This window comes from Xenopus laevis, chromosome 1L (genome assembly GCF_017654675.1).
Source record: "Xenopus laevis strain J_2021 chromosome 1L, Xenopus_laevis_v10.1, whole genome shotgun sequence".
In the NCBI taxonomy this organism is placed as follows: domain Eukaryota; kingdom Metazoa; phylum Chordata; class Amphibia; order Anura; family Pipidae; genus Xenopus; species Xenopus laevis.
This window is the reverse complement of record NC_054371.1, coordinates 70,477,243-70,503,623: the sequence shown is the minus strand read 5'-3', so window position 1 is coordinate 70,503,623 and position 26,381 is coordinate 70,477,243. Positions and strand designations below refer to the sequence as shown.

At 37.0% G+C, this 26,381-nt stretch overlaps 1 protein-coding gene across 1 annotated transcript in view; it reads right to left on the bottom strand.

Annotated features, from left to right (window-relative positions):
- LOC108719617 (short transient receptor potential channel 3) overlaps nt 1-26,381 on the bottom strand; it is a 103,147-nt gene that overhangs the window by 13,456 nt on the left and 63,310 nt on the right. Inside the window, exons 7-9 of the mRNA XM_041589971.1 lie at nt 12,622-12,886; nt 8,413-8,608; nt 1,703-1,912 (exon numbers count right to left, since the gene is read on the bottom strand). Coding sequence (XP_041445905.1) covers nt 1,703-1,912; nt 8,413-8,608; nt 12,622-12,886 — 671 coding nt within the window. The remainder of the gene's footprint in view (nt 1-1,702; nt 1,913-8,412; nt 8,609-12,621; nt 12,887-26,381) is intronic.

Sequence of the window (26,381 nt, the reverse complement as noted above, 5' to 3'; positions counted from 1 at the left end):
TAATGAAGGTGAATCGCCCTTTAAGCTGTGAGTCTAAGTTCTCCAAAGAGACATGTTTATCTTAATTGTTACAATTACTTGTTACAAATTGTTACAAAAGTTTTTTAGTGCACCTGGTGGCTGTTCTGGGCTCTGTGCCAAAAGCGGGTTGAGCTGTCAAAAGCGGAACAGTTGGGAGGTATGCTAAGGATAACCACATACACTGCTACAAGTAATTATTTGGCTTTGAATTACACTTAACATCCCTAACCTACACAACTGAGAAAGTGGCAAAGTTTTTATTATGAACACATGGATTATGGGGTTTTGCTTGCCAGTATCATGTACAAAGGCTGTGGTGTGATTTCGTTTAACACTGCCTTGGAAACCATTATCTATAATGAAGCCCTTTTAAACAAACAATATCTGGGTCAGTCTTATGCTGCCCATTCATAAAGGTTGCTTCCCTAACACTTTTCCAAAGCTGTCCTTTACATGCCCAGTTCCAATGGATTTTATTCTCCTGCCAGTCCTGTTTGTCTTCTTGTTTGAGTTGCACAGTCTTGTTACTGATCTATACTACCCAGTTTAGCCCTTTTTTGTGCAGACCAGTGCAATATCAATGGTTTACTTAATATTGTATTATGCATGTAACCAGCCCTGGTCACCAAAGAGAAATTTGGAAGCAAAGGAAAATGCAGTCATTGAACTCTGAAGTTGACCATGCTCTGGCGGACTTAACACTAATGTTAGATGTGGATTAGATGTTGCTAATAAAAATGAACCCTCACAACTACCTCCCACTGACTTCAGTGGGAACTGTGCAGAAGTGCAGGTGGAACTGCTTTCCCAACCCAAAATGCTCAGGATGTATTTACATTTGTTCCTGTTAATTCTCTTCATCCATGATAAATGGGTAATTGTGTATTTAATGGGGCCAAGGCCAATTACTCATTGCCCAACTTAGGTCTATTTCCAGATAGTTCCTGGGTGTAATTCAAGTCTGATTTCTGTGCTTTGACCCCTACCTGTCCCTGACAACTGCTGGTTCGATTTCTGTACCAACCTTTGCCTGTTCCTGACCATTCTCTCAGATCCTGACTTTGTACTGCAATTCTGTTTGGTTTGACCCTAGCCTGTGTCCTGACTATGCCCCTAGTTCCCGATTTTGTACTGCACTGCCTGATTGGTAATTATGAATACTAATAACGACTATCCATGTAGAATAAACATTGTCAATATTTTATAGAAAAATAAAGGAGATTAAATGCTATCCTTTGAAAAATATTCTCATTTTTCCTTTAATTTCAGAGTGTGATGTATTCTATTTAAGAAATCTCCTACCTTATTTTTTAAAATATGAATAATACAGGAGTCTTTGAAGACTCTTCACTAGAGTTGCATGAGCCCAGTCACTTCTCACAGGCAAATAAAATCCTGTGCCTGGATTTAAAATCACAATCTGGTCTGAGGCACAGAATTTAAAAGTAGTACATCCATAGTTTTCTAGTTTATCATAACAAATTTCTTTTATAGCTTTTTTTATAGACATTTCCTATGATCTATCCTTACATTATATATGTAGACATAGCTGTTATAATGATGATATGGCTGCACATGGGAACTGCTTTCAGCTGGATCACTGGTTAGAAAGCATAAAGCCTTGGTATTTGGCCTACTGTGCTGGTTCATTAAATTAAAGTGGAAGCGGCTCTTGACTTACCCTAGACTTGGAGTCTCCCATTCCTATTTCAGTATCTTTCTGCAGCCGCCTTCTTCTGCACTTCAAAAAGTTAAAGATTTTTAGGATAAAATATACAAAGGATTTGGGACTGGGCACAATGCTGTAAGGTGGAGGCAGTGTTTTCCCATCATCAAAATAAGATAACCATAGCTTGGAGCGGGCAAATTTCCATTCTACATCACTGTCATCCTGGGCACAAAGAAAATACAATTATCACTTTCATATGAGTGCAACACACAGATTATTGACATTTTTAAAGGAATTGTTCAGTAAAAAAATAAAAAGGCTGTGCAAAATAAAAAATGTTTCTAATACAGTTAGTTAGCCAAAAATGTAAGTTAGAAAGGCTGGAGGAACTGGATGTTCTGAAACGAACCGGGAGATACTCTGGTGTTCTTGCCTCCCGGCACGTCTCTTCCTGGCTAATGGTGCATGGGCGCGCCTGCTGCTGATGTCACACTCATCGGAGTGACGCCAGCGTCGATTCACTGGCATTGACGATGAGCGTTTTGACGCCAAGCGTCATGACGTCATCCTTCGGGGCGGGGTTTGAATTTTTGGCTCCAAATCCCCTTTAAAAAGCCAATTTTCCATTTTGACAGTGCCCAAGCTGGCTTCTGTTTACAGACCCTGCTGAAGCGTTATATTCTATTGGAAAATTCAGTTTTTTGACTCCTGCCTGTTTTTTTACTTTGATTCCTGCCGCCTGCCTTGACCCTTTTGCCTGTTTGTGACTACTTTTTTACCTAATCCTTGCCGGTACCTCATTACGGACTTGTTACTACCTATACGCACCAATTACTGGTTGGTTCCGCAGCAGAAAGCCCGGGGCCCCAAAAGGGCGTCGGTGAACACCAGAATCCATAGGGGTTTCACTTGTGCATCGGAGTGTACCCGCTGCCAGTTTGACGAGTACATTACAGATGTATAACATAACAGAATGCTACTTCCTGCTTTGCATCTCTCTTGGTTTCCTCTGATTGGTTACCATGCAGTAACCAATCAGGGACTTGGGGGGGCACATGGGCCAAAACTGTTTGCTTATGAATCTGATCTGCATGCTAAGGATCCATGTGGCCCCCTTCAAGTCACTGACTAACTCAGAGTTAGAGAGCTGAAAAGCAGGAAATAGTGCTCTGGCTACTATATAAGACATCAAGTCACTGCAGCCTTTATACAATACATTTCTGGCTAACTATATTAGAAACATTTTTTATTTTGCACAGCCTATCTATTTACCCGGTTATATTTTTACACTGAACTGTTCCTTTAAGAATTAAACTGACAGTCTACATAAGGCAAGCTTGTACGCACATACATTTTGTAATTGTTTGTAGTCATTGCAGCCACCTTGTTATAAGAGAAATTTATCAAAGCTTCTGTAGTGTCTGCTTTCATTTTGTACTATTTAAAAAATACAAAGAGCGCAAGAGGCAAGACTCAAAAGGTGACAAATAAAAACTGACAATTTCAGAGTTGTTCGTGGAAATGCACTTGATTTAGAGCAGGATAGCAAATTAGAAGTATACATTAAAATGGTATACAACTTGTGTCATGGAGAATATAGATATTTTTGTAAGATGTCTAGCCTAGCATAGAGGTCTGCTGCACTGTAATATTTTGTTCTACTGGTCTTGCTAATCAATATGCATTAAGCTTTTATAAGACATAAATAAAAGATTAGAATTTAGATACTTGTACAAGAATTAAAAATAGTTATGTTATATTATATTAACTTGACCATGTGGAACAATAGACCCACCACCACCACAATTTTTAAATGTCCTTCTATTTTAGTACAAGTTATAGTTTGTCCATGCTAAATTGTTTAGATTATAAGGTATTCCTGCCCCGCAGTCTTGGCATTCATGATAACGATCTGCAGAAGATTCCGATGAGTTGCATGCAAGAACACAAAAGCTTTCCAACTGGTTCCCTAAAGTGCTGAATAGCATGCATATTCTAGTTTGTTCCAAGAAACTCAGCATGCAGATGAATTCTTTAGAAAATAAGGTTCACAGTTTCCTTTTATTAAAAAAAAAACATATAATACACCAAAAATCTTATTTACATTTGCACTCTGTAACTGAACACCAGGGATCCAACCCAGGGTCACCACTTATGGTTTTCTACAGAAAATATAATTGAACCAAGTAATACCACTGATATTTTGACCTCTGGTCAAATGCTATGTACCAGAATAGAAATTTAACATAATAGAAATGAAATTGGGTAAAAAAGAAAGAAAGACAGAAGAAGGCAGCAGACTTTAAATTAAATTAGGTTAAGTAATAAAAAAGCACAACATTTATTACAGGTTTAGTCACCTGTAGTGATGAGCAAATTTTTTCACCAGGCATGGATTTGTAGTGAAATTCAGCATTTCACCATCAATTTTTTTTAAGCAAAACTGGGGCAAAAATGAACCTAAAAAATTTATTGTGCCCAGGCAAAAAGGTTGCCACACAAAAAAAGCCCAATTGACTTTAATGCATTTAGACTGAGAAAAAACTTGCATGTCAAAAAATTTGTCGCCTATTGACCGTTGACCATTTATTATAAATAGGGGGAAAATCCTGAGTTTGCTGGTATAAATTTCATTTTAGAAAAGCAGAACATAGTAAGTCACCCAAACAATATGATGAACTGTAGGTTAAGAAAATCACATTGAACTCATGAAATTTAAATTGCACTGACACAAAAATGTTAGTGATCCTCAAGGTCTTATGTCTGGTATTAAGTAATTTCTATGCTTGCCCCTAGATGTCAGGAATGTATCATGCTTGTCTATGGGCATATTTATACACACAAATCTTCCAATGTACAGTCATCTTAAACAAAATATCTACTGTGTCCTGCAGTCACAACTGCAAAGTCTCTTTTGTCAAATAAAGGTTATTATTTCACATGATGATAAAAATAATATCTTCTTTGGTCTGCCATGCCTGTGGGCAGTTACAGTACAGGTATAGGATCCTTAATACAGAAACACATTATCCAGAAAGCTCAGAATTAAAGGAATGTTGTCTGTCTCTCATTATCCGAAAGGAATGTTGTCTGTCTCTCATTATCCGTTATAATTAAATAACTCAAAATTTTAAAAACCTATTTTATTTTTTCTCTGTAATTGTTATTAAACAATGGTTGTAGAATTGTAAAAATGTAAAATTGTTATTAAACAATTGTAATTGTTATTAAACTGTACCGTGTAATTGATCCCATCTTAGATATAATTAATCCTTATTGGTGGGAAAACAATCCTAATGGGTTTATTTAATGTAGCAAACTTAGGGGCACATTAACTAAGGGTCGAAGGGAATTTTCGAATTTAAAAACTTTAAATTTCAAACTAATTTTTCGGTACTACGATCAACGAATAGGCCGAAATTCGACTTCGATTCGAAGTAAAGAAAGTTCAACTTCGAAAATCAAAATACTGTCTCTTTAAAAGAGTTACTGTCTCTTCGCCACCTTAAACCTGCCAAATTGCTATGTTAGCCAACATTTGGTTAAGTTTTTAGAAGTCGAAGTAAAATCATTCGATTGATCGATTAAATCGTACGATTCCAAGGGTTTCATCATATAATTGAAGATTTTACTTTGACCGAATATGGCCAAATTCGATTAAAAAAAACTTCGTCTTTGAATATCGAAGTAATGCAATTCGAAATTTGACTCTTGATAAATCTGCCCCTTAAAGTATGAAGTTCCAAATTACAGAAAACCGCAAGTCCTGAGCATTCTGGATAATAGGTGCGATACCTGTACATTTTATTCATCAGGTACATAAGTTTTGCCTATCCTTTTACATGGTTATAGTTCCCCTACTGTGGAAACTATTGTCTGCATTGTCAGACACAGGTCACGTTAATAGACATTTATCGAACTATATTCCTTTTACGTCTATCAATCAGATTCTTTTCACTTGTATTAAACTCATAATCTGTAATGTCACTGGGAAAGCTGGGATAATTCATTTTTAGCACTTGTAAATTCTTATGAAGTGACAGCAAGATAAAAAGTCCCAATTTGCAATGTTACGTATGTATGAAGATTGCCTCTCAGTGGAACAGCTTTGATTGGAAAGTAAAAGCTGTTTGTCTCGTAAGCATGGTCTAGGGGTTGAAACAAGGCATATAAATCTTCCCAATGGCAATCAATCTTTTCCAGTTTAAAGCAGATCTCTGGCAAGCAATCAGTGATGTTATTCATGTGACCTCCACTTGCATTTTCAGTCAAGCAAGGTAGAAAGAGTTAACTTGGTAAATAAAAAATATTAATAAGGAAAAAGGCATACAGCAAAATCCATAATCCACAGACCAAAACCCATAATCTTTTGAGCATTATTGCATGATTGTTTTCGTTTCATTCAATGCCACAATTCATCACAGTGCTGTCATTTAGCTGCTAGTGTGTCATGGGTCAAATTATTTTCAGCCATTATTTATGCTGTATATTCTGATTTATTGTTCTCCCTAAAAAGTTTTGTGTAACTGTGTATGTAAAATGTGATTATGAGTACATATTCTGAAACAAATACTAGTGATGTTTGTAAGCTTATTGGACCTGTGTGTGGCCCTCCGACGGGCTTCCCCGAACGATATCTGGCCAAAAGTCGGCCAGATGTCGATCGGGCAAGGTTAAAAATACCGTCGGAATGCGACCGCATCTGTTTGTTGATGTGGTCCCGCGATCCAACCGCCCATATTGGCTGCATTAGCATGATATCGCCCGCCTAAGTGTGGGCATATCGGGGAGAGATCTAGGGGCAGATTTATCAAAGTGTGACATTAGAGCTCACCACAGAATAATTTACCCAATTTCTATTTTAGAAGTGTATTCATTAATAGGTGACAGTTCGCATTCACCATTTCATAAATATGCTTCTAAAAATCCCATAAGATTTGATAAATCACGACATTTTAAGTTTGAAAAACAAAAAATTAGAATTACGGGAAAAACATGATCTTGAATTTATATAAATCTGCCCGTTATTATAATGAGAATTTAAAGCTTTGGCAGGGTCAGACTGGGGGTGTCCAGGGCCCACCAGGGCAGCCACCTCAGGAGCCCCACACCCCCCTCAGGGGCTCTGTACCAGTCGTGAGCGCCATATACCTGCCATCACAAACCTCCCGCCCCCGTGTACCTTTTACTTCCTTCCTATCCTTCCTTCGAGAGCGTTCAGGGGGAGCGCCAAGAGTTTCTGACAAGGAGCGGGTCTGGGTTGATGGGACCATGGGGTTTTCTCAGTGTCCTGCTGGCCCAGTCTGACCCTGAGCTTTGGACAACTAATACTAACAAATTCATGTTTACAAACATTCTGCATATGTGAGTTAAGGTGACCATACACGGGCAGATTTAAGCTGCCAATTCGAGTCCTTTAGACTGATTCAGCAGTTCATCTGCCAGTGGATGGGGCTTCTGATGGGACTCCCAGACCGATATCTGGCCAAAAATTGGGGAGATTCTGATTGGGCAGGTTTGATTTTCCCACCTATTCGAGGACTGCATCGGACAGTTGACTGTCCTCGTCTCGTCAGCTGGTATTCTCATTATTGTAAACCGATCTGTTGGCCACATTTTGGTGGGCATATCGGGGTAAAGATCTGCTTGTTTGGCAACCTCCCCAAATAAGTGTATTTTAGTGTATGGCCACCTTTAGGGTTTGGATTCATTTGGCATTCAGCCAAATATGTTGGAATTTAGCTTAATTAGAAAATTATAGATTCACTCCCCAAAACACTCTTCTTACCCTCCTGGAATAAAAGCTTCAAAGTATAAAATAGCTGTTAAAACAAATTGCAGTCAGTCAGCCTCCCCTAAACCCAGGCCTTGTTGGTCTTCCCACAGATCTGAGCTTGCACTTTATGTATACTAAGCAATATCAGAATAAAGAGGAATGCTATGCATGGATGCTTTTTATAATGTGTAAGTTCAAGGCAGGAAGAACACTGATTTGCAGTTGAAGATGCATTGGAATAGTAAGAGAAGCAAAATGGCAATGGTTAAACAACAAACATTGTTATGGCGCAATCGTCAATGAAGGTAACACTTTCTCCAAAATGGGATTTAGTGATACTAATACGCTTCCACTATGAACTATGGACTTTTGACAGGTGCTCTGTCAAAATATTTGAAGTCATTGGTGAATTGTGATATACTTACGTAGATAAAGATGTTTATTCTGCCTACATATTATACCTTGTCTGGGCTATTTGTTATTTTTGTTCCTGGTTATCTCCTTCCTGCTTTTAATTAGCCGTTTGTGAAAAATAATAGCAGGAAACAATGAACTTAGAACATGGCTTAGTTTAGGGGCATCTTGTAATATTATTTGCGGGATATAGCCTGATATCTGCCTATATCCAGATGACTGTGCCCTAAATATGCTTGCAGCCTATACAGAGGGACGCCACAGTACTATAAGGTTGGGCCATCAGCGCCTGCAGGGTGGATCTAGGCCTGCATGTAACATTTATGGCAACAGCCTGCCCAAGTGTTCTATAAATTGCTTTGTATGATCATTATATTATTATAATTAATTTTACTGTAACCTAGCACTAGAGCATGAGGGTAACAGATAGATTCTTCACAAAAATGAATATGCAACATCATGGAAAGCCATTGCAAGCAGGCCAAATTGCTTACATCAAGGTATAAATATATAGATAAAAGGGTTTTATTACCTCTATTTCTTGATATGAGCTGTTAATCATGGCGATTAACATGTTTAGAAGAACCACCACCATTGTTACATTGTAGATTCCATAAAGCACATAGCCAATGTTCTCAATGAATTTGTGATCATATTTCAGTACAACAGATGTTACTTCAGACAGACCAAATATGGACCAGAAGAGGGTTTTAAAACTTTCTTCAACTCTAAGAACAGAAAAGAGCACACAGTCATGGAGCAATGCAGATGAAGACAAAATGAACAATTAAATTACATGATGAAAAAGAAGTAATATTGCATGTAAACAAAGAGGAAATATATATTTTTTTCAACATTGTTGTGAAGTTGTCGTTATAAAAGGCTTTGTGAAAATACCCCTGTAAGGCAATAATAATTTCAAAATTACTTGGATGGCACCAAGTAATGGGTTTAAGCAATTGCATGTCCTGAGGTTCATGCGATCTGTAGCTGGAGCTTTCTGTCAATGCAAAAGATTACACAAATCTCTAATCAAAGTGATAGATGTTGGCAACCTCTAGCAGAACGTATTATTCTCATTGTGCAATTGTGCAGTTCACAAAGGCTGCATGTGTTCTGTAAATGTGCAGATAACATACAGAAAATGTCCTGTAGACATTTTCCTTTATGCAGCCTTAAGGGAAAAATATGGTCAATGTGAACATTTTTTCTTCTACATGGTTAATATATCTTTGAGCATATATATCAGCAATGTAATAAAATATATTACTAAAAAATGACCCCACCCTCAAGCTGGTCTAATGCCACATGGGGCTGATTCTCTGCCTGTAGATGAACATAGGCTGAGAATCAGTAACTACACTGGAGTTAGCCTTTTTCATAGCTATAGTGTAATGGATATCATTATATGATTTTAGCTCTAATTAAAAGCCACATTTTGTAAAAAATAAATAAAAATCTTATACTGTTCTTGTCCACTGTATTAAGGAACTGCCCCAATTTAATTATCAATTTCAGGGTTTCTGTAACTCCCTGGATAAAATCACTCATAAGTATTTGTAGGACATCTGTATTCTGCCAATCATGTCATTCTAAAACAAAAAAGTAGGTCATCAAATATTAAAAATAGGTTTTCTTATAATACTGTGCCCACCTCCCTACATACACTAGGGTTTATTTTTATGTGGGCCAAGGTCTTTGTTCATCTTATTTCATACAAAAGATCTTAAGCTATTAAACTTGTATTACTTTAATATGCACTGTAATTATGAGCTCCTTTGTGATGTTTTATACATTGATTTTACTTGGGAAATAAAGTAAGGGAAATAATGCATTTCATCTGTATGTGTTTTATTTATTAAATGAAAAAAAGGCAATCTCTAGTTATTTATATGAATACTAATTTACAGTATAATTCTGCTCTATTAAACATGAATATATATATATATATATATATATATATATATATATATATATATATATATATATATATATATATATATATAAATAAACTGATACAGTAATTATTTAGATATTGCTGATGACAGAAGCTTTTGACAAGTATTTCTTTAAAGGGCAAATTACAGTATTACATCATTTACAGTTTCCCTTAACATTTGTTGGGTACATATGAAATGATATGCTGGAGCCTTTCTTGCCTCAATTAGCAGACCAATATGTAATAATCATTAGATCAGTGACAGAAAATAAAATCAACTACTGACAGGTTAATTGTTGACCACAATGTGCGTGAATGTGGAATAATCTCTGTAAAGCACAATAATATTACAATTAGAAAATTAGGCACCAAGTTGTGTATATAAAATTCTTATATATTGTACATATTTAGGGGGTTACTTATCAAAGGTCGAATTTTAGAGTTTTTTTTATACCTCGAATGAACTCAAATGAACTCACAACTCGAATGGATTCAGTGAGTTTGAGTTGCGAAACCAGAATATTCGAGTTAATCAAGTTTTCGGGGGAAAACAGCCTCGAATTTCTTGTGTTTTCAGGAGAAACCTTCCAAAAAAACTCGAACATCATGAAGGCTATTGAAGGGGTGGTTCACATTTAAGTTAACTTTTAGTATGTTATAGAATGGCCAATTATAAGCAACTTTCAATTGGTCTTCATTATTTATTTTAATTGTTATTTTATTTGTTTTTGAATTATTTGCCTTCTTTCTCTGTAAGCCTACAAATGTATTGTTATTGCTACTTTGTATTGCTCCTTCTTCTATTCAGGTCTCTCCTATTCATATTTCAGTCTCTTATTCAAATCAATGTAAGGTTGCCAGGGATATTTGGACCCTAGCAACCAGACTGCTGAAATTGCAAACTGGAGAGATTTTGAATAAAAAGCTAAATAACTCAAAAAACACAAATAATAAAAAATGAAAACTAATTGCAATCTGTCTCTGAATATCCCTCTGTACAGCATACTAACAGTTCACTAAAAAAAGAAACAACCCCTTTAAATTCCAAGCCTACCCCCCCCACCCTACGTAGACCCCACTCCCTCCCAGCCTAGCTGCTTCTCCGGGGGGGGGGGGGAGGAGGGAGGGGGGTCTATGTAGTGTAGGGTTTTTTTTATTAAGGGTTTGTTTCTCCTTAAAAGGTGATCAACTCCTTTAACATCTTCAAATGGTTCAAGGGACCTCTGCCATTGACTTCTACATGACCTTGACAGGTTTTAGATGGTTATTAATGCCTTCATTCCCAGTCTACATCTTCTTTGTTCCATGCATTTTCTACCACGGCTCACCCCCACCAATATTTACTTTCATATTAACCATATATGCCAGGGGGGATAATATAACTCTACTATATGAGAAAAATAAATTGCCCGAATTCCTCATTGTTCATAATTATGAGGATCCTTTGCCTGCAGTCCCAAGACAATGATATTGGACTATGTTTTCTTTTTTCTACCTTTTTTATATTGAGCTGCAGCATAAAGATCAATTAGCAAAATCATTCTGAACCTTTAAAAAGAGATACATGCATATTGTAAGGTAGTATGGGAATCCATATATAATATTGATATTGTTAAGGTATAAATTAGACCTTTATTTTAGAAGTTTGCAGTGAAATTGGCATTCACCTAATCCTTACCCTACCTGGACCTCAAGTTAGGTCATCCACTCTTGCAAAGAGTGAAACAAATCCAAAACTATTCATCATGCAACCATTTTGTATTAACTAATGGCTTTAAAAACTAAAAGTTGCATGCCATTGCATTCCTCTACTCTCCAATGTTAAACCTCAACCATAATGGCAGATGTGAAAGGAATGTCCAGTTAGAAACAAGCCTACCAATGCCATATTACCCTCATTGTTGTTACTGAGTGATTAGCAACCACATGAACAGAAAACAAAGAATCTGATGTACATAAAGTAGGCAGTAATCTCACTGGAAGATGATCTTGCATTAAGTGGACTGCTGTCCCTGAGAGTTTTTATCAAGAAGTGTTGCTTTAAGAATCCAGCCCTGATATTGCTAGACTAAAGTTATGAACATGCTTTAAACTTTGATAATATTTTGGAGAATGTTTTCATTTCCTTCATCCTTGTAGTGCTAGAATTATGCTTCAGTTTCATACTCACTACCCAAATTTACTGCCCCTCTTTAGAACATCTGCATAATCTACCTCTGTTCATTTGGATACTAGTAAATATTAACTAGTTGGGTTACACATGGGCATTGGGCTTCACAGAACTGCTTCACAACTAAGGACTCAATTTACATTTTGGCTCCCTACCATGCCAAACAACTGGCAAATAAACGGATTTTCATGACCCCCACCTCCATAAGATGGCCTGCCTGGTGCTTCTCTTTGAAGTGACAAGGAGCAGAACCTCTAGATCATCTATTTTTACCTATGTGTATAATTCAGACAAAGGCAGCTTTTAAAAAAAAAAATATTAAAGTGCAAATTCTTGTTTTATATCATGTAAATGCATCATTAGAGAAGAAATAGCTTCCATGTGCCAGACACATCTTTACTCCCATGAAAACTGTGATCATTTCTTATATATCCCTATTTCAGGATTCGACATAGCAGAATCCAATCAAAACTGGAAATGGCTTCAATTTGAACAGAAGGAGATTCTGGCAATGCTTGATCTTGGAAATCACAGTTTATATCAACCCCACAAATTATGTCATTTTCTAATATAAGGAAGAAATACAGTAAAATAAAGTAATGTTAGCAGTTATCAAAATGCATAATACTTACGTTGTAAATGCAGAATTCACTTTAGCACCCAGATAATAAGAATATAGGATAAACATCCCAATCATGAAAGCAAGGAACACCATAATAAATAGAACCATGAATTTGAAAATGTCTTTAACAGTTCTTCCAAGTGATATTTGCAATGGTCCAAAGCTCTCATTCGCTGGCAATATATAGGCAATGCGTGAGAAGCTAAGAACAACTGCTATGGCATAAAGACCTTCTGATATGATCTGTGGATCAGACGGAAGCCATTTATCTCTAGCTGAAAGAAACCAAATGCATAGTAAGTATCTATTCACATGCTTTTTACATACATACATACATTGATGCATAATAAAAATATAAAAAAAATCCATTTGATTAAAACTTACTCAAAATAGATTCATTCATACGAGTGTTATGCTGAAATGAAACCCACACTGAACATGGGAAAAAATACTAATATTTTCAGGTGTAATGAATATATACAGTATATCATATATATCATCATAGATACATATTAAACGGTTATCATATGGCCTTTTATTGCTTTATTAGTATGCAGTGTCAACAATTTTCAAAAACTCTTCAGCCTTGTGTTTTTAAGTCATGGTGACTTAAATGATTCCTATATTTTACAACAGGGAGTACATTATTAACTATATATCTTCCAGGGTTATTATACCTCCCAAGTAAATTATATCCTGGTTATAATAGTTCAAATTTTATTATAGCTCGCATTTTTTTAGTACAAAATCATGCTTGCTAAAGCTACATAAATCTTTTATAAATATAAAAACTGTATATAATACAGTTTTCATCCTAGTTGTACGTTGTATTACCTGGTACACTAGGGGGCAGATTTATCAAGGGTTGAATTTCGAAGTGGAAAATACTTTCGAAATTCGACCATCGAATAGAATCCTCCGACATTCGAATTCGAAGTCGGAGGATTTTATTCATCGCATGATCGTATTACGATCGTACAATCATACTCCGATCGTACTTCGAATCGTACGATTCAAATGATTTTCCTTCGAAACCCAAAAACTTAGAAATATGCTCTGGCAGGTCCCATAGGCTAACATAGCACTTTGGCAGGTTTAAGTTGGTGAAGTATTGAAGTAGAAGTTTCTTTTTAAAGAGACAGTACTTCGAATATCGAATGGTCGAATAGTCAAACGATTTTTATTGGAATCGAAGTCGAAGTAAATTCAAAGTCGTAGTATCCTATTCGATGGTTGAAGTGTCCAAAAAATTACTTTGAATTTCACATTTTTTACTTCGAAAATTCCCTCAAATTCACTTCGACCCTTGATAAATCTGCCCCAAGGTAAAGTAAAGTTAAAAAAATTCAATTTTCATTTAACTTAATTTAATTTATATTATAAAGTACAAGTACCACAAGTACCGAAGGCTCTTTCTGGTAACCCATCTTTGGAAAACATGGGAAGTCTTGTTTTTAAAGGAGAAGGAAACCCTGAAAATGAATAGGACTAAAAATGGCATGTTTTATATACTGAACTTATTGCACCAGCCTAAAGTTTCAGCTTCTCAATAGCAGCAATGATCCAGGACTTCAAACTTGTCACAGGGGGTCACCATCTTGGAAAGTGTCTGCGACACTCACATGCTCAGTGGGCTCTGAGCAGCTATTGAGAAGCTAAGCTTAGGGGTTGTCACAAATTATCGTGCAGAAAATGAGGTTTGTCTGTAATATAAGTGGATGCTACAGGGCTGATTATTAAATTCTGATGCTAATTGCACTGGTTTCTGTGCTGCCATGAAGTAATTGTCCACATTAATTACTAATCAGCCTTATGTTGTGACATTTCTATTTTATGTGAACTGTATATTTTGAGTGGGTCCCTAAGCTCAGTAAGTGACAGCAGCACAGAGCATGTGCAGTGAATCAGCAGAAAAGAAGATGGGGAGCTACTGGGGTATCTTTGGAGACACAGATCTTCCATGCTAAAGGACTGTGGTTGCCTTGGGCTGGTACAGAAGCCTAAAACATAATGTACAACATTTCTAGCTTACTTCTTCAGTTTAACTTTCCTTGTCCTTTAAAGATTTAAAATGTTAAGATTTAAAAAGAACATAAATCATATAAAAATAAATTTTATTTATCATTAATGCCAGCCCAAGTATAGCTCAACAAGGCGTTTAATGACCATATAAAATAACAAGACCAAAGGCCAAGTGCTTTTAAACAAGTTATAAAACTCCAAGGTGACTTCTTAAATTCTTATATTTTACAACAGGGGGTGCATTTTCACAATAATACACAAGTTTAATAATACACAAATTTCAATGACTCATGCACCGATAATAATTGATGATATCACTAAACACCATTTCTAAAAATATAATCTACAGGATATTCATGGCACATGTGTATTATATATGAATTTAATATTGTCTAGTAAAAATCCAGTATGTTCTATAGGTGGACACGTTCAGTAATCATTACTAAAAAGTCAAAAGTTGAGTCCCAAATAAAGTGTTCTTCCCAGTCCGGCAACAAATAAGGTTCTCTTCCACCTTCAAATACACAAATCCAAAGAAAGTTGAGGGTTGTTCGGCAACTTCCTCAGGAATCATTACTGTTGTGAAAGGAATAGAAATAGCTAATAAAAATTAAAAAAAATTATGAGAATTTATAGGGAAAAATCTGTTTGGAAATTGCTGTTTATAATTTTCTGTAAATATAGGGAGGCACATTTATCAAAGGTCAAATTTCGAATCCATGTGAATTTTTAAAAACACCCCTAAATTTCCATAAATTAGACCAATCGAAATTTATTAATAAAACCTAATTTTTAAAACTCAGATTAATTGAATTAACCCAAAAACTCGAATTTAAAAACCTCAATTCGAGTTTTTTCTCCAAAAATAACTTGAATGTCAGGAAGGCTACAAACAACTCCAAATTAATCCCTGGACCTCTCTCACAGACTTAAACAGCAATTCTGCAGGTTTTAGGTGGCGAATAGTCGAATTCGAGTTCTTAAAGTCGAATTTGAGAGTTTTGACCAAAAAATAAATTCAAAAATTCTAATACGAATTTTCAATTCGACCCTTGATAAATCTGCCCCTTACACTTTATTTTTTAAACTATAATAAAATAATTGAATGATGTATTACAACTACTGTTTTTCCTCAGCCAGTACACATTTTATCTTAATCTTCTCAATCTGTTTTATATTTAAACCTCCAAAAATCTCCTCTAACTCCTACACCCACTGACTCATTATATGTTATGTTATCTTCTTAATAAGCATTTTCATCTCATGTCTTCATTTCATTGCTTGACACATAATCATTTATACAGTGAAGAGGCCAAAGGTTATTCCTACAAGTGAAGACCTGTCATTGACATGTAATCATGTCTATTTAAGTTTTCTACATCTGAAAGAAATGGTACTTGTATACATTCAAAAGAAACCCAAAATAATTTCATGATGGGATTTCATTTAAGCCTGCTGGATAGATATCTTTTTTTTTTATAGTCATCCACATTTTAAAAGAACTTTGAGAATATACATACATTATAAGAATAATGTCTATAAAATGTGAAAAATCTGTATTGATTCAATAATTATGGCACAGCAATGAATGTATTATATGAAATGACAGTGACAGATACAGAGAATCAAAAGGCAGGAACATACATACATAAGGGTTTAGTTTTAAAGGCTTCTACTTAAAACTAAAACGGAAAACTTTTTTTTAAAAAAAAATTAATATTTGCATTCCTTTAAAACCCATACAATAGTATTTACCAGAATATATACAAAATTAATGAAGTATTCCAAAATATCTCTCCATACAGCAATGACAAAAATGAGGCTTGTTACACAAATCGGCTATCATTCACATCAGTCTGGATCGAACTGGGACTAAGGGGCACATTTACTTACTGTACGTGCAAATTGTAAATGTTTTCTATGAAAAAAACTTGAATGTTAGGAAGGCTCAAAACAACTCCAAATTGATCCCTGGGTGTCTCCCATTGACTTAAACAGAAATTCGGCAGGTTTTAGGTGGCAAATAGTCTAATTTGAGTTCTTAAAAGGCCAGTGTTTGATAAATCTCGAAAAATCAAGTTTTTTTAAAAACTTGAATCAAATTTGAATAACTCCCTAGTCGAATTTGACCATAAAAAACTCGAAAATTAGAATTTTCAATTTGACCCTTGATAAATCTGCCCCTTTTTGCCACCAAAAAATGCCTTACCCTTTAAACAAAACAGGGATTGTTTGTCCATATATTGCAATATATTTAAGATGGCCAAATACATCAAAGTCATCCCCAGTATGGCCAGCAGGGGCGTATTTATATTAAGGCACCCAAGAGCCTGTGCCTAGGGCGGCAGGTTTTGGGGAGCTGCCCTCTGGTGCCTATAAATGTATTTTTGAAAAAAAAAAATCACCCAGCCTCTTCCACAGATTTCCATAGGAAAGCCGGTGAAAGAGCTGGGGGGGTGAGGGGTAGGGGCGGACATCACACACATACGTCGCAAGGCGTCACTTCTGCGACGTCCGTGTGTGTGACGTCACGTGCACTATGCGCTGAGATCACGCGCACTGCATAGGGGACGTGTTTAGGTCCGGTGCCTAGGGCAGCATCAGACCTAAATACAGCCTTGATGGCCAGTCACTCAAATTTTAGCTGATTCATTAAGAAGTCTACTACTTTATACATTTTACACAGGGATTAAGTTTTACCTGCAACTTTCTTGCTGTTTCAAGGTTAAAACTCCCAAACATGGTTGCCCTCTTATTGGCCACCACTGGCATCATCTGACTATAGCTGGAAGGTGGGAGCTACAACATGGAGCTGGCCACCAATATATGGACAAACAATCCCTGTTTTGTTTAAAGGGTAAGGCATTTTTTAGTAGCACAAGGCACAAAATGTCTCAGTGGGTTGAGTGCAGAGGACTCTTGTATTCCTCAGTATGAATTTTGTGGTCACAGCCTCATTGCACCCCCGCTTAATTGTTTTAAAAATAAGTAGTGAGCAAAACTTTCGCCTGTTTTAATATTACTTAACATATTTAAACTTACCTCGATTTAAATTCAGTGGGTAATTTATTAGTGATGTTGGTGAAATTGCTGGAAGGGGCCACTTGTTAAAAATGGAAGCAATATAAATACAATAGAGAGCCTCTATTATCCAAGGCCATGAGCCCACCCTAAAACAAATGTGGAATGAGCTTCAATTGCGTAAAAGTATAAATACTTTTACAACTTGTAAACATAATCCCACTTTAAATATGAAAAACATTTGCCTTTTTTATGACTTTTTTGGAGTACAGGATATGATGTCACTGACATAATAACGTTGCGGCTGTAGCCTCATTTTATTAATTTGCCAGGCAGAACCTGGCAAAATAGACTTTGATAAATTAGCAGATTAACGATCGTTTGTCTGAGCGAAAATTCACCTGGTTGAACAGTGTGTAACTTCTCCATAGCTGAGGTTTTTTGCTAATGAAGTGTGCTACTCGCCTTTTAGTAAATTGTCTTCGCTCTTTAGTAAATCTGCCCCTTAGAATGTAAGATATCTAAAACACAGAAACATTAGAGGCCTATTGATCAAAATTTGCTTTACTGAAATTTTTTTTTTTTTTTCTACTTCAAATAAAATCGAATTGTTTATTTTAATTGTTATTTATTAAAAAATCTGAATACAAAAAACCCAAGCAATTTTTGGTATCTGGACTTGGAGTCACCAAAAATTACTTCTAGTAACTTTTAATACAAGCACTGAAAATAATCAAATCAGATTTAACAGCTTCTATGAAGGAGGATATGGCAGTAGCAAATTTATAATAATAATAAATACTTTCATTCATTTTGGATTGTATTTAACAGCTATTCTACAGCTATGTGCCATATGTTGTTTTAGGTTTTCCAATTATTTTTGTTTTATGTAGTGTTTGCCGAGCTTACATAACAAATGACAGATAAAACACCATTGTATTGGACAGGGCTTATTTGTTATGTGCTATGTAACCAGGACTGGACTGGGATTCAAAATAGGCCCTGGTATTGATAACAAATGACAGATAAAACACCATTGTATTGGACAGGGCTTATTTGTTATGTGCTATGTAACCAGGACTGGACTGGGATTCAAAATAGGCCCTGGTATTGCTTGTACATAGAGGCCCAAACAGCCCCCACCAGCCCACTTAATAGTCACTTTCTATGGCACCTTGCAGCAGCCGCTCTGGTATTTGCCAGAACTCACAGATGCCAGTCCGGGCCTGTATGTAACCTGTGCCACCATGGCTAAACAGCAGCAGCAATCTAATTTTACCAGTGCAGAGCAACAGTACATTATATTTGAATTACTTTGATACACTTTCAGTTTTTGGTGCTACTGTTCCTTTAAAAATAGAGTTGGAGGTACCATACAAGGAAGAGTCAGAGTTGGAGTTGAAGGATTTATGTATCGACTCCACAGCCCTGAATAAAACAATGAAAAAAACTTGACTACCTCAAATTCATATTTTACTCTTCATTTATAATGGGTCTACAAGCTCTAAAAACATTGAAAATCTCCAACAATCTCAGAACATCTCCCACTGACTTCTACACGACTTTTCAAGCTATAAGATCCTTCTTTTTAATTTAGAGTTTTTTTCTGTTATTATACTCAATAAACATTGAAAAGGTATTCTTTTTTCATGATTTTTAGCTAGAAAAAATATGAATTGCAAAAAAATATAGATACTAATGTTGATAACCCCCGTAGAGTCTGTTTCATTAGAAGCCAGTTAAGCTACCTGTATATTTTTTTGAAGTGTGGGAGTACATTGACTAAATAGGAAAAAATGCAGAGGTGCAGGCACTGCTCCAGCAGAATTCTGCACTGAAATCCATTTCTCAAAAGAGCAAACCTATTTTTTTATATTCAATTTCGAAATCTGACATGGGGCTAGACATATTGTCAATTTCCCAGCTGCCCCAAGTCACGTGACCTGTGCTCTGATAAACTTCAATCACTCTTTACTGCTGTACTGCAAGTTGGAGTGATATCACCCCCTACCTTTCCCCCCCAGCAGCCAAACAAAAGAACAATGGGAAGGTAACCAGATAGCAGCTCCCTAACACAAGATAACAACTGCCTGGTAGATCTAAGAACAACACTCAATAGTAAAAACCCATGTCCCACTGAGACACATTCAGTTACATTGAGAAGGAAAAACAGCAGCCTGCCAGAAAGCATTTCTCTCCTAAAGTGCAGGCACAAGTCACATGACCAGGGGCAGCTGGGAAATTGACAAAATGTCTAGCCACATGTCAGATTTCAAAATTGAATATAAAAAAATCAGTTTGCTCTTTTGAGAAATGGATTTCAGTGCAGAAGTCTGCTAAAGTAGCACTATTAACTCATGCGTTTTGAAAAAAAACATGTTTTCTGATGACAGGAATCTTTTCAGTTTATTTTTTGTTTGTGAACATTTTTAAATCTCTGGAAGCAGGGAAATAATAATAATTTAAAAAAATGCGATATACTGAAAATCTTTTATAAGATTGCATGCTTTTGAAAAGTAAACAAGTATGCATTTAAGTGGAACTTGTTAAATTAGCCACACATTAGAACACTAAGCGCTTCAGAAATCAATTTAAGAATCATTGTTGATCTAAAATTAGGAGTTATCATATATCTCAAAAAATTAACTAATCAGAGAATCCAATTAAAATGTTTAATTATAATAAGATGCACCCCTCTAGATCAAACAGGAACACTAAGAAGGAAAACTACAGCATAATGCGGCTATAAACTACAAAACATACAGATCTATATTAGATAAACTGTCCAGACTATCCTTTGCACCCCCACCTAGTGTTTTAAAATTTAGTGGTGAGCACCACGTTCCCTTTTTTGCTACTGTCCTTTAACAGTTGACAATTACTGGGATGTATTCAATGCATTAATGTATTCATATCATTAGTGGTTTAGCACATGTCTTGTTTATTGTAAACAAAGTCCATTAAAGGAGTTGACTTGTAGTTATATTCTGTTTTGTTGCCTGATGCCTTGTTTTCTATCTATATCCATTTGCCATCCTACATCACCTAAATAAATTAGTATATAGAAAAGTAACCCAGAAAAAAAACATCTGATTTTGACATCCAAGAATTTGCCTTCCCTAAATCAAGCCTTCATCAGAGATGACAAACAGGAAATATAGGTAATTATATTTTTATACGGCGATATGCTCTAGCCTCCACCTATACTTTTACATTAATTTTGAGGTCATATAAGGTTATAAGAAATTGGCCATATGGACCAATTAGTTCACTCCACACCCACATCTCATTGTATCAATACAACTTCTATATATCAAACACTGTCCCCTGGATCAAAATCATCCTATTCCAAGTCCTCCAAAATATGAATTACTGACCACAAAGGAAGCTCAAACACCTTCAGTCAACTGTGGATAGAGCATTTATTGAGCCAAGTCCTAATGATTGCGTTGTCTCTGCTTTCATCAGTTTAGTTTAACTGCTCCACATTAGTCATTTTTCTGTACCTTCATTAACTGTTTGGAACCCTCTCTGAATCCAGAGATATATGCTGTGCTCCCTCACCCCGACCTGATGCCTCAGACTTGTTTCCAGGCTCTTGATTTTGTATGGGTACTGAAGAAAACTTGTAGAAAACAATATAAGCTGTGACTTGTGATACAAAGTTACTCCCCTGGTCAAAAGAGTGTCACTCTGAAAGCCAAAAGTGGAAATTTGGTAAGCCCATAACTGGCAGAGTTGATTTAGCTGTCAGGATTGACCCAGCAATATAAAATATATAAAAATCACTGATGTGCGTATATCTGACAATTCTTTGTCATGTTCCATAGAACACTATTGATATTTATTATTGTTATTCTCCTGTGCTTTCAATTGAACGCCTCTGGAAGTTACCCCTTTGACAAAAGAACTAAATGAGTTAACAACATTTTATCTGTGTGTGAGCACAATGCATATATGATATACAGGGCATCAAAAACATTTGCATTGTCATGTAATACCATGGGGCTATAGCACTTGCCCATTACCTCCTTTCAGTTGCATTCATTAGCATGATCACCATATATGGGCAATAATTGCCAAAAAATCCTGTGAACCATGAGTTTCCGGACAAAAATCCCAGATGTAGGGTACCTAGAGTGATTCCCATAGCCAGGTCAGCTTTATTTTCATCACCACTACAATTAGTGGTGGTAAAAAAAACGAGTCTCTGTGTATTTAAAACAAGGTAAATTATCATCTCAAATTCTGTAAAGAATCAGTTTAGGGTAAAATGATTAGTGAGCAATGTTGACAGCTACAACTCTACCTAAGCAATTAATTAAAGGTCACAGAAAAAAAAAAGATTATGCACAGTGGCATTGCTTCAACTGAATTTAAGCTTAACATTAATTAGTTTCATATGGGAACCAGATAATGCACAACCTGGTACATTTCTGAACATTTTGTAAAATCTTCATAGCTCAAGTGACTTGATGGGTCATTTACTACAGACCCAGATGCAAATGCAAGAGCACTAAAATCTTTTTGTCATTTACACAGCACTTATACAATACATTGTTGTATTCTTACCTTGTGATTGATTGAAAATTTGTCAAAAGGTAAAAAGCATTGTCACGCCCTGTTGCACCTTGTACTTGCCTGTCCGGGATGAGGAATGAGCACCCCTAATCCACCCTTTATGAATGCATGCTGCTTAATATAGGCAGCTAATGTGCCAACTATGCTATCCTACACCCTGCCCAATTAACTGTCTGGGATAAAATCACTGGTAGCTTATGCAGGGTAGTGTGAGTTCAAATGTCCATTTGCTGTAGCTGCAGCTGTAGCATCACATCAATATATTCAGACACAGCATTAGTTTAGAACAAAACATTTGGATAAAGATGCTACCTTCACCTTACTAATATGACCCCTCCAACTGGGCCATACATATGGAATGGGTTCAAAAGGCAATTTTCATTTATTATTAACTGTAAATACTTTCATATACAGGTTAACATTTTTCCTGTTGAAAAGATAGTAGCTGTGTGTATAGAGAACATATGTCATTTACTGCAGGCTGCACATGTGCTTAAGTAAAAAGACATTAGTCTGTATACAAGTATAACATTCTAATTTAGTGTTCTTTTTTTTTTTTACAGACATTTATAGCTGTTATCTACAGTTGCAGATGAATTAGCACCGATGGGATTTCTCCCATCAAAGCAGCTAATTCTGTGGGCTTAATCGTACATTATAAAATGCAAGCACCCAAACATTATTGCTTCTGTCATTGCCTATGGCGGGTAATTATGTAGGATACTTTAACAGAGAGGAACAGTTAACATGAGCATTCTAGACATCGATTGCTTAAGCAGAAAAAGAACACCCCACAGAGTAATTGTGAACAAAAATCTTTATAAGGGCAATCTTATGGGAGAAATGATGAAGTCAAGTAGAATGGATTTCATTTCTCCCAGCTTCTGTTCCATATTTATGTTCACCCCTGGTACATTTCCCACAGGAAATTATTCTATGTTGGACTGCTCCAGTAATATTTCATCCTTCTATGGAAGCAGACTGGGATGTAAAGGCTTTTATCCACTTTTCTAGCACAGCATGTGCCCATCTGCAGAGCCAATTTTATTGACTTCTTCAGGTTTTACACTGCAGAAATCAAGGCCTGTAACTTTTATAGGTGTGTTACAGAGTTCATGTTTGCTATAAAAGGAATATCTGTTGTTTTCTGTAAAATATTTTCATTTACATGCTTCAAATATGAAAGTGTTATTTTCTCATAGTTTCTCATTATAGAACGAAAAGGTAAATGAAATGCCACATGAATGAATTGGATCAGGGTTTTTTTGGCCTATTTTCCTGCCAGACTAATTGAATAATGATCTACCAGTTCCCCAAAGAACCAATATATGACCAGATTCGGACGTTAAAAAATATACTCCAACTTAATAATAGTTCCATTGTATCTCACACAGTTAAGTCATGTTGGCTAGCTGGTTGTATCATACTTGCCTAGAATAGATTTAACTAGCTGATGATCAATTATATGTCGCTAAAAATCAATATTTATCTTTTTTTTGACCCTTGGGATTCAATATCAACTAAGGTCTGTAAAGTTGATTTCCTATAGAAGACTTTTAGCAATGATAGAAAAGGATTTCTTTCCTGTGGAATAAACCATTGCCTTTCTTAAAGGGAAACTACACCCCAAACAATGTATGTTTCTACAACAGCTCACATGTAACACCCTGTTTCATGTAAATAAAACACTTTCATAATAGTATACTTTTTTAGTAGTATGTGCCATTGGGAAATTGTAAATAGAAAATTGCCATTTTAAGAATTAAAGGTCGCCCCATTCCTTCAGAATCATAGTTATTATTCAATAGACAATGTAGGAAGAAGTTTCAACATGCCAACCAGAAAGATAGTCACAATCATATATATTGTGTAGTGTGAAATTGGATGAACATGTGGGGGGTTATATACTAAACTCTGAATGCCAAAAATCCAAAAAATCACACATTTTTCGGAATTCATTAAACCCCGAGGATGGAAAAGTCAGAATCTGAAAATCCGGTATATAAGTCAATGGGAGAAGTGCCAATGATTTTTTGATGTGCGCTGGGTTTCTTGCAATAATCCAAAGTTTTCAGGGTTTTCGGGCAAAAGCATAAGAAATCTGAGTTTTCGGGTGAAAAATCCAAAAATCATAAAAATCCAATGAAAAATCCAAAAAAGCCTGTAAAAAACATATTTTTTCCAGCAAAGCAAATTTTCAGGAAAATGTAGTAATAAATAAGCGTAAAAAACCTGAGCGGATTTGATTGGAGTTTGTATCATATTCACTGTAGCACACTGGGAGTATTTTCAGATATTTTCATAGTAGAATAACAAAGCAGGCAACGTTTCAGACCCCACTGGGTCCTTTATCAAGCCTATGTATAACAATCTGTTTACCTCGGATCCCGGAGGAAGGTAGCTGATCCAGGAGAACTGATGGTAACAGGAACCTCTCTACAGCTCCGGTATTCACCGACGCCCTTTTGGGGCCCCAGGCTTTCTGCTGCGGAGGTGGTAGAGAAGCCAGGCGAGTTACCAGGAGCGAAGTAACAAGGGATCAGGCAAGGCGTAGTCAAGTGCAGGCAAAGGTCGTTTCCAGAAGACGGGTTTCAAAGAAGCGAAGTACCAAGGGGTCAGGCTAAGGCGTAGTTAAATGCAGGCAGAGGTCGAATTCAGGCAGCGAAGGTTCGGAGGTCAGGAAAACAGGCAGAGGGTCAAAACCAGGAAACTCGAACAACCAGGGCTTTAGCAGGAACAGTAGGAACTGAAGCCAGCTTGGGCAATGTGAGGAGGAAGAGGAAGGTATTTAAGGGAACAGGAACCAATCAGGAGCAGGCTGAGGAAGACAGACACATCAGGGACCAATAGGTATTTAAGGGAACAGGAACCAATCAGGAGCAGGCTGAGGAAGACAGACACATCAGGGACCAATAGGAAGCCAGGCGCCTGAATTAGAGGTCATTGCTCCTAAGTATGTGAGCGTCCATTCCTGCGCAGGCGTCCGATTTGACGTGCGCGGGCGCCTCGATGCCGGCGCCCAAGTTGACGCGTGCCTGCGCTTATGCACCGGCGCTCAAAACCAGCGGCGGGTGTTACAGTACCCCCCCTTTCAGGAGACCCCTCCGGGGGCTCCCAGGGTTTGTCGGGAAACTTCCTGCGGAAGGACCTCAATAATCGGGGGGCATGTGTATCAGCAGCATTCACCCAAGATCTCTCCTCAGGACCAAAGCCTCTCCAGTGGACCAGGTACTGGACACCCCTTCTAGACTTACGGGAATCGATGATGTCTTGCACCTCAAATTCTTGATGACCATTCAAGAGAACAGGAGGAGGAGGTGCTTCCATAGAAGAAAATGCATTCTGGATGAAAGGCTTGAGCAAAGAAACATGGAACGAGCTTGAAATGTTCATGCTGGGAGGAAGGTCCAACCTCACTGACACTGGGTTAATGATTTCCTTAACCTTGAAAGGACCGAGGAAGCGGGGACCCAGCTTAGGACAGGACTGCCTGATCTTGATATTTCTGGAAGAGAGCCAGACAGAGTCCCCTACCTTGAACCTGGGAGCAGGGCGACGATGCTTATCGGCAGCCACCTTCTGGCGTGAAGAAGCCTTAGTAAGGGCGGAACGAGCATCTGTCCAGATCTTCTGAAAGTCCCGAAACAGGGAGTCAGCCGCAGGAACATCCACCTTGACAGCAGTTGGAGGAAGAGCTGAAGGAGAGAGACCATAGACACAGAAAAAGGGAGAGCAGTTTAAGGAGCAATGCTTAAGGTTATTATGTGCAAACTCAGCCCAAGGAAGTAGATCCGACCAATTGTCCTGATTTTGCGAGATGAAACATCGGAGAAACTGCTCCAAAGACTGATTCGTCCTCTCAGTCTGGCCATTACTCTGAGGATGGTAAGCCGTGGAAAAGTTCAAGTGAATGTCCAAAAGTTTACAAAAAGCCCTCCAGAATTTTGAAACAAATTGAACACCACGATCAGAGACAATGGAGGAAGGAATGCCATGCAGACGAAAGATCTCCTTGACAAAAAGTTGAGCAAGAGTGGAGGCGGTAGGCAACTTCTTCAAGGGGGACAAAATGTGCCATCTTCGAGAACCTATCCACGACAACCCAAATGCTAGTCATCCCCGAAGACTTGGGTAGGTCCACCACAA